The 9,641-nt window shown below is 60.2% G+C and overlaps 2 protein-coding genes across 2 annotated transcripts; both read left to right on the top strand.

The window, feature by feature from the left end:
- Window positions 1-1,421: 1,421 nt before the first annotated feature.
- LBRM_16_1290 (hypothetical protein, unknown function) lies at window positions 1,422-7,904 on the top strand (the record flags this gene model as incomplete). The annotated part of the gene is made up of 1 exon (XM_001563681.1): window positions 1,422-7,904. The coding sequence occupies one exon, from the start codon at window positions 1,422-1,424 to the stop codon at window positions 7,902-7,904; it is 6,483 nt and encodes a 2,160-aa protein (XP_001563731.1).
- An 893-nt stretch (window positions 7,905-8,797) lies between these two features.
- Window positions 8,798-9,280, top strand: LBRM_16_1280 (conserved hypothetical protein; the record flags this gene model as incomplete). Its single annotated transcript, XM_001563680.2, has 1 exon — window positions 8,798-9,280. The coding sequence occupies one exon, from the start codon at window positions 8,798-8,800 to the stop codon at window positions 9,278-9,280; it is 483 nt and encodes a 160-aa protein (XP_001563730.2).
- Window positions 9,281-9,641: the final 361 nt, after the last annotated feature.

Below are 9,641 nucleotides of genomic sequence, written 5' to 3'. Positions count from 1 at the left end.
CCCCCTTGCGTGCCCATGCGCGCTCTCGCTCTCTATCGTAAAAGCCGCCCTTGTAGGAGATTCTGGACCATCTGACATCTCCTACGGCCCCTTTCACACGACGCAGACAGAGACGCACATCTCATCTCCCCCTCCCTCCCCCCCCCTCACCTCTTTTACCCTCTCCCGTCTCCCTCGCTCTCTACACAGGCCTCTCTCTCTCTCCGAGCACGGTGTGGGCGTAAGCCGCGCGAGAGTGGAAATCAATGCTGCGGTAAGGCAACCGAAGAAGGGAAAGGAAGAGGTGCGTCCCGTGTGGCGGCCAACAAAAACACGCAGAGAGAGAGGCAGACAACATTACTCAGCGAAGCAGAGGGACACATCGCACCTTTGGGCAAGAGGGCCACGCATATACGCACCGCTACCTTCGCTGTAGCGCCAGACACCCCCCCACCCCTCCCCCTCCTCTCGTCTCGCCGTTCTTCTTTGGTTGCCTTCGCCTGAACATGGGTAGGTGTGGGCACAGGTGTACTGAAGCTTAGCGAGTGATGGCAAATCTCGCCTCTCCTCTCCCCCCTTGACGACAGACGGACGCCTCAGCGCGCCGCATCCCACCAACCCAGCACCCACCGCTCTGCGGGTGGGGGTGCCCGACAGCCCCCCCTCCATCTCTCCCAATGCTGAGCCAGCTCTGGCGGTGATAGGGTCGGGCACCTGCGTCGTAGGGGAGGTCGGAGCGATGTATCGCTAGTGACGCTGGCGGCCATGCCCTGGATGGCGTTGCGTCTGCGCAGTGCTGCACCGCGTGTGCCTGCGGCTGCCTCGCACCGCGCGATGGGAGCGGCTGTGGCAGGGCGGAGAGGGTCGAGCGAGGAGTTGGCCTCCTGCGCTGCGGCAGGAGGTGGACACGTTGAAGCGAGAACGAAACGATCGTTTTTGCCGAGTAGAGATCCCCGAAGAGCATCGCCGAGAGTAAAAGCCACGCAAGTCCCTCTTCTTGTCGCTGTTGCTCCTCCATTCCGCTCCTTCTCTGTTGTCCTCTCTCCTTCCCTCTCCCTCCTCCACCACCCCCGCGGCACCGGGCATAAAAGCGCAAAGGGTCACAGACGCGGACACTTCCTCGTTTAGCCATCACACACACACACACGACACATCCTTTGCAGCCTGTGGGTTGCCTGCGTGAACTCGTTACTGCCGTCGCAGGGCCCCTCTCCCTGCCTTCAGTTGTGCTTCTCCATCTGACGGTGTGCTTTCGTTGCACCTTCGTTCGTTCCACCACCCTATCAGCACATACGACCTCACCGTCTCGGTGCTTTGCTCACGGGGCTGACTCTCCCCCCCCCCCCCCTGCACCTCGCGCATGCGTTGAGTCATCGAAAAGAAGACGTCGACTGAAACCCCACCCCGCACGAGACACCTACGCGACGTAGCGGGAACGCGCCATGGGCTGCGCGAATCAAAAGTCACATGCGCAGCAGATAGCTTACCAGCGGGAATTCCTTGGCGCCTGCTGGAACAGCGCCCTCAGCGACGATGAAGCTAAGGAGTACCTCGCAAGTCGGTGGATGGGGATATCGAGGCCAGTGATGGCGCTGCACACCAATAACCACTGCTTCACCGTGCGCGCACTGGGCAAAGAAAAGAAGACACCGGCCCCTACTGCAGTGGACCCATCCAAGACGCCGGTGGCCGCTCCAGGAAACCCAACTGGAGCGCGGCCCGACTTGGGAGGAAGTCTCGGAATCGAAAACGGTGGTCTGTGTAGCTTCGCCAGTGCCAGTGCGGCCGGGAGCTCATCAACCCACGTCCCTCTGATCTATCCGGATCGGGTTCCATACTCGAACACCTGTTCGCCCGTAACTGCGCACCCTGAGCCAACCCCGGCGTCAACCGGTAATTCCGTGCCTGCCAAGACATCAACGACAAGCTGTCCAGGGGCCGGGAGCCCCCGGACAACGATGCGCCAAGGGCACACCAGCAGCCACGGGTGCCCCCACCCGGCCAACAGCGACCCCGAGTCTGCCATGGCCAACGCCCTCATCACTGCCGCCGTCACAGGGAAGACGAAGAACGCTGAGTCTAGAACACTACGAACGGTGATGAAAGACGCGATCGAACTGGAGAGAATCGCTCACAGCCACCACCCGTACCTCCAGCGCCACGAGCTCTCGGTCTACGGCGGTGTTGTCTTCCGCTGTGCCCCGGCCCACCGGCTGTACCACCGCATCTCTTTTGTGCCAGAGCCGCGCGCGAAAAGGCTGGGTAACGCACCTCTGTCACCCGGGGCGGACAGCCGGCAGGATCAACAGCAGCAGAGTGCGCTGTCCACCCCGCTTGTCACACCGAGCGGCATGGCGGCCACTGATAGGGATCGCTCGCGCATGAGAGGCTTGGGTAGCTCTCTCAGGAGGCGCACTGGTGGAGTAAAGCGCTCACCCATACGCAGGAGTGATAGTGAGCGGGCGGATGACGGGTCCACCCTTCGCCTCGGCTCCTCCATGGCACGGCATACAATCTCCTCTGGAGGCGACTGGGCGACGGTCGATCCTCTGAGCCCGTCCAACAATTACCCCATTGAAGACCGCGACATTGACGGCGTGGCAGCTACCCGGCCACCCGTGGTCATTGGGAGCATTACGGCAATGGAACTGCAGGCCCTGCCGCCGAGTGCGGAGTTGTGCTTTGGCGGATGGCTCTACGTGAGCTTGCAGGATGAACAGAAGCGCCTACGTCGGTCGTTAGCGCGGTACGAAGCGCGGCGGCAGCAGCGCGCAGCAAGGCGGAAGGCAGCGGCAGCGCCGTCGCCGATACTCTCCTCTACATGGAAAACCCTCTCAACGTCCTGCAGGGACAACCGCAGTCAAAGACAACCGCAAGGTGGGCGATTGCACAACTGCATCAACGGTGAGAACGTCGAGGGCGCGTCTGGTCATGACGAGTACCCACTCCTAAGCGCTTCCGTGGCGGCGCACTCGACGTCGGCACCACAGCGGCCCCAGCAACCTTGCGACAGCAGCGATGAGCTCACCACGTGTAGTCAGCGTCCTGCGGAAGTAGCACCGCCATCCCCACTAAACGCAGCCCTGGTAGATAGCCAGGCATCACTACCAATGGATGCCTCGCGCAAGCCCAGTGTCATCGAAGACAGCAGCGACGCTTCCATCGCTGAGACGGAGGGTGCGCCACATGCTGCTACTACAACGGTAGACACTTCCCCAGCGGCTGAGGCAGCGAACCCACACGTCGATGGAGAGAAGGAGCCGCAACTGGCCCAAGGAACCCCTCAGCTATCAAGAGCGCAGTCGGAGGAGCGCGCGACACCCTCCATGGAAACCACCACCGCGCCGCCGAAACCGCATGCATCCTTCTCGAGAGTCTCGGCGTTGGACCTGTCCGCTAGTATGAAGAGCACAGATGCCTCATCTGAGCACAGCCCAATCAGAAAACTCAGCGAACCACGCAAGTGCACCACAAGTGCATTTCCGCAGCAGACGGAGCCGCTTTTGAGGTCAAGTCCATCTCTGCTAGCCACACTGCGGCGCACAGGAAAGTACGCGCAGGAAGCGATGGAGGCGGACGCGCTAGCGGCGTCGTGGCTGCCCTACGCGTACGTCATCATTGCCGTGCCCATGTACGAATGCTCGCTTGTCCCCACCGCCTTCCACACCGCCTTCACCCGGCGCAAGGCAGTCTCTCTCAACCTTGCCAACGCGCAGTCAAGGCAGGCGTACGGTGTCGGCTGCATCACTGCCGCCCGCTACGGTGGTGTGATGGTGGTGGAGTACCGGGAGAAGATCAGCGAAAATGAAGACGCTGAGTGGATTGACGAGCTGCTGCGAGTAGGCTGTGCGTCACAGAAGGAGTACGGTAAGGCAGGAGCCAAGCCAGATGATACGGACACCACAAACCCCCCAGGTTTCTCTGGGTCAGCGGCGGCGAGGGCGTCGGCACCGTCGCTGCAGCATTTCTCGAGCACTATGGTGCACCACTCACGCGCTGAGAAGCTGCGCCACATCAAGGCACGCATCTGGGACAAGCTGCGGCACCAAGGCCTGTACGTAGTCCTCGCTGAGACACGCGTGGCAAACCGTCGGCACCGGCAGCAGCGCGCCTCCGTCACGAACGGGCTGAACATGACGATCCAAGCGTCTGCTAGCTGTTTGGGCACACCTGCGCTGGGCGACGAAGACGAGGAGGAAGGCGGCGTCGGTTTCGACTACTGCGCCAGGGAAGCGAGTGCGGTGGATTATGACTCATTGAACGACAATCGTGGCACCGGCAGCGACAGCAGTAGCTCCCACGCAGACCTTGCCTTGCGGTCTAGCGGCAGGCACCGGCGTAGTCTCTGGTTGCAGCTGTCTCGCGGCAGCGGTAATGGCAGTCGCCGGCACCGGCGACGACAGCGTCGTCGGGGCAACCGTAGAAGCGACTACGACGACGCGGTGCTGGAGGGACTGCGCCCCACCCACTTCGGCTCAAGCGACCAGCGGCGCGGCGTCGGTGGCCGTGGCTTGACGACGACGTTGGTGGATTCCTGTCGGTGGACAGGGCAGAACTACGATGACGACGACTTCCTCTTGCGCGGCACGTATCGACAGATTGGTGGGATGAAGTACTTGGACGTCGTGTCGCTCATAGACGGGTGCCCGGTGTCTGAGCTGGTCCAAGGCATAAAGCGCTGGGTAATGAATCTCCTCTCCATGCCGATCAAGGCCCGTCCTCTCTCTCTGTATCTACAGCGGTACGAGGGCATTGCCTCCTCACTACAGCTACTCAGCACACAGCTAGCGAGTGCCGCCCTCGCTGCCAGCGTCGCCTCTGGGCACCTGATCGCCCCGGCGAACCTGAGCTTCCACGCTGGTGGCGTCACCGGACAGGAGGAGGCGGCAGCGTCCTTTGTTTCGCAGCAGCAGCAGCAGCAGACCGAGGCAACGGGCGGTAGAGTGAGCACATGCAGTTTCTCTCTGGCCTCCGTGACGCTCATGAGCGCCTCCGCTGCTGCCATCGCCACCCAAGTTCTCCCACACGGCGTGTCGTACAACACCTACTACAAAGGTCCGCTTGATCCCATCGTTCGAGCCGTGCTATCGCCAGAGCTGGAGCTGATGATCGCGGCTTGCCAGACGCGTCAGCTGCCAGATATTTTTCGCACACCGCAGTCCACCGCGGCGCACATGGTGACGAGCGCTGGAGCAACCAACGCCGGACTCTCCTCCCTTAACTCTTCCGCGTCGGTCGCTCGCAGAGGTATCCGTGACAGCCACAGGAGAAACAGTGGAATTTCCAGCCCGATGCCGCAGTTCCTGCCATCCGTGTCAAGCAGCGATCCCGGGTGTGTCGCCTCCGGTGAAGCAGGTGCGAGGGCTGTAGCACAGGTACAGGGCAGCCCCCCGCTGCCTACTGGGCTGAGTCCGACAATGCCGTGCGCGAAGTACCCTTTCTGTGTCGACGTCAAGAACCACCCTAGCACCTCGGCATCCAATGATCTCCTTCCTGCACCGCTCCTCCCTAGTGCTATGCTGCCTGCCGTGCTGTCACTCAAGCACAAGTCTGTGGAGGACTCCTCGGAGGCCGCAGAGCGCTTCCCGTACGACAATTCATCGCAGAACGGCAGCATGGTCGGCAACAGCTGTACTGCGGTGAATGGACGAGCACTGGCAGCAGCAGTGGCGGCGGCGACGGCGGCAGCGGGGCTCGGCGACGGTATTGACAACACTAATGGAAACGGTATTACAAACGCCAGCTTTGCTTCTCCGCTCAACACGCCCTTGTCGTCATTCCGCGTGTCCAAAAGTGGCACTGTCGATATCGACGCGCTGGCCGTCCCCTCGCTGGTGCAGAGCGGGAAGCAGCAAGAGATGCCGTTGTTGAGAAGCAGCTGCCCCAGTGACGCTGCTGCCAAAGGAGGAACGGCAGGCAGCGGCACTCGCGCGGACGACGTTGCTGAGGCTGAAAAGCCGCCGCACGTCAGGGACTCAGACAGCAACGCGTCCGCCGACCCCCGTAGCACGCCGGACGACGCAAACCATCCTCGTCAGCGTCCCCTGCGCGAGCGACCAGCGGCAAGGGAAGCAGCTGTAACTGAGTGCCACGACAACAGCGGGGAGAACAGTGCCAATGATGAGAACCACAGCGGCACGGTGGTGCCCCAGAGAGTTGACAGAGCTGCTGCCTTGGTTGGCGCAGAGGAAGAGAAGGTGCCGCATAGAGAGCAAGAGTGGCAAGTAGCGGACCGCGAGCTGCGGGTGCTCAAATCGGAGCTGTATGAGCTGCACTACCTCGTCTCTATCGCCCGCAGTGAGCTGCTGGAGAGATTGGAGGAGAGTATCCAGCTTGGCGCCATCTTCCTACCCCACACGCGGCCCGATCAAGTCGCCCTCTCGCTTCTCACATTGAAGATGATGCGCCAGTACCCCGAGGAGGTGCCCGTGAAGGAGATCCACACGGACTGGGTACCAATGCTGATGTCGCTACTGACCATCTCACGCGATAACCTGTTCTGCTGCGCCGACGGCCTCACGCACTCCACCAGCGGCACGTGGGACTTCTTGAAAACGTACAACAATGCCGTCGCGCAGTCGGACGTGTGTGATGTCAATCAGCGTCGCAAGCTGTACGACTCGGGGACGACCAAGTACACGATCGACCCTCTTCCGCCGTTGCCAGCGCCGCGTCCGCTACACGACATCGTCATTGCACCGCAGCCCGTTCGCTTCACCAAGGAGGCACTACATGAAATAAAGCGCGTTGGCATGGACGAGTCTGGTTTGTCCTTCACATTCTCTGGCGGCTCGTTCGGCGTTCTGGCTGGCGTTCTTTACTACTACGCCGACTTCCTGCGCGCCAAGTACCGCAGCGAAGTGGCGACAGCGAGCGGGAGGCCGAAGGAGGCGGGCGCCACGGTGCAGGACGTGCTGGCGCGCGGCGGGTTCAACGTCTTCCTGCGGCGCATTTGGGTTTGGGGTATGATGCCGGACTCCAGCGAGTACAAGTTTCTCATTTCCACCGCAACCACCCAGGCGAAGAAACTACTGCGGAGGAAACTGTCGCGCCGCGACAACGCGGATTTCGCTAGCTCGGCAGAGCCGAAGTCGGCTCGATTTGCCGATGGCGTCGATTACGTAGTGACGAACACAGCGGGCCTAGACAGTGGCAGCACTCGTATGAGAGGGAAGCCCTTCTGTAGTGCCGAGGCCTACGCTCTCTACGACGCCATCGTCCACTACCTCGGCACGCTCGAGGAGCTCCACACGGAGCACCAGGGCAACGCCTCCATCGCAGCACAGGGCTTGGTGAGGCGCCGGTCGACGCTGATGACCTGGCGTCGCAACAAGGGTGGCCCCGACGCGTCGTTTGTAGCGAACGAAAATAGCGGTGAGATGTGCAGCTTGACCGGGAGCGCTGCTGCTTCACTGGCGGCGGAGCTTGTGCCGAGCTTCGAAATTTGCGTTGCCACAAACTACTACTACAAAGAAATGATGGAGGAGGCGCGACGGCCACGCCCCCGCGCTCGCCGCATCAGCTCCCTACACCGCACTCAGTCGAAGACTGCCGGCGGCAAGCGCTCTACTGTCGCTAGCCTGTCTCCGCCGGCCGCGTCGTCAGGTGCTGCGAGCGGCATCACCAGCGCTGCAGTGGGGGACCGCAAAGCTGAAGCCTCGATTCCGCCACCACGGCCAGTGGGTAGTGCTGGCAATCGCGCCAAGGCTTCGAAAGACGAGGTGCTGGGAAAGGCGCAGCAGCAGCAGCTGGAGATGCCGTACTGCGGTGGGGAAGAGAAGACAAGGAAGAAATCTCCGCAGCGACAAGCCGTGAAGACGATCTTTCGGTTCTTGACGAACCACTACGAGCAGTGGCGCGCAAAACACAGCGACGACCCTGTGGTGAGCGCGCTGGCGAAGCGCGTTCATGTATCCATAAAGTAAGCCGGCAGACACACGCGAGACCACCAAAGCTGAGATGAGGATGTTCGTCAGAGGGTATCCAGCTGAGTTCGGAGGGGGGTCAAACGCGGCAAGGAAGAGTGTGTGTAGGACTAGGATACATGACCGCGTCCATCGTCGCGGCGGACTGCTGCTCCTCACCCCGGAGCCTCGCTTCATTTGTTTTTCGTTTCATCGGTTCTCTCATTTTCGCTCCCTGAAGACTCGCGAGGTCCGTTGCATCTCATGCTGGGCGTGCATGTATATGTCTCCCTATGGAGCTCTTTTGCCGCCGTTCTCTCTCCCTCCCTTCCCTTGCTCTACGTGAGCGCAGCGCCTCACCCGACACACACATGCAGCCCGAAAATCGCTCGAAATACAGACGCACCCAGCGCGTATGCAACCCTTCTCGCCCCCTCCTCCATCCCTTTCGTCCTCCATGCAAGCAGACTCATCCATGTCGCTCTTCTCGCCTCCCCCGTCTCTCTCTCCCCACCCCCTCCTCACCTGCCCCGTGTCTCGACTCCCTTCAGCAGCGAATTACACGTGGGACGGAGAGAAGCCCGTCGTTTCGCTTCGCTGCTGTTGTTGTGCTTTGCCTTGCGTTGAATATATGCCACTGACCCCCCCTCCTTTTCCCGCGTTCTCATCTTCACAGACTCTCCTACGCGCTTACCACGAGCTGATCATCGACGCTTTCTTTGGCTTCTTCTCTAGTCAAGTGCTCTCCACTCACACACACACGCACACGCGCACACTTTTTGTTGCCCCTCCCCCCCCCCCCCCTTCAGCTTCATTTTAGCTTTGCATTTTGTGCTTAGCACACGACTCTCCGCCCAGCCACTCCCCGACCACTTTTCTCCTGTTTGTGTGTGTGTGTGTGTGTAGTGGCGTCAATGCTGCGTGCGCGTGCGTGGTGCTCCTACACGGCGGCGCGGTGCTCGGCGGCCATCGCGATTGGTGGCGGCAATGGCGTCCTCGGCGGCAGCGGTAGCGCTGGGGCGGGAAACAGTAGTGGCACAGCTGCCGCCTCCGCCTCTCTGCACGAGCAGCGTCGCTACTCGTTCAAGTACGCGACAAAGCGGCAGCACAATGAGGTACGTCAGCCGTCATACATCCACGACAAGCGCTATGGCCTTTTCAGTAATGAGCACAACATCGGTAAATCCCGCCGCGGGCTGCCGCACATCACGCCGATATACACGAAGCACATGAATCTGTGGGAAGCAGACACAGACGCGAGCACCAATCGGTTCTTTCGACACTACGTCTTTGGCCAGCGGGAGGTACACCTATTACTTGGTCGGCCCCACGGCTTTGAAGCCGATCAAGCTGGTGGCCGCCAGGGCGACTCAGCCTACGAGCTCATCACAATTTAACGCTACAAGGGTGGGGCCGGGACTGTTATTAGAAAACTGCACTACAAACCCGGGTTGGAACAAAACCTTGTTTCCCACACCGCGCCTTGGAAATGAGCTCAAAAATCCCTCCATCAAACCTAAAGGGGGGGGTCTTGGGCCCCAAAATTAAGGGAGAGCCCAAACTTCAAACCTTTTAAAAAATTAAAAGAAGGATTGGGAAAAATTTAAATTAAATAATCGAAGGGGAGGGGAGGCCGTAAAAAAAATTAGGGAATTTAAAAAAAAAAAAAAAAAAAATAAAACAAAAATTCATTTTATAATTTTAAAAGAAACCAAAACAAAAAAAAATAAAAAAAAAAAAAAAAAAAAAAAAAATTTT

The sequence above is a fragment of the Leishmania braziliensis genome, chromosome 16, assembly GCF_000002845.2.
Source record: "Leishmania braziliensis MHOM/BR/75/M2904 complete genome, chromosome 16".
Classification (NCBI taxonomy): Eukaryota; Euglenozoa; class Kinetoplastea; order Trypanosomatida; family Trypanosomatidae; genus Leishmania; species Leishmania braziliensis.
Note: the sequence above shows the minus strand (reverse complement) of the source record. Positions and strands in the feature narration are given on the sequence as shown.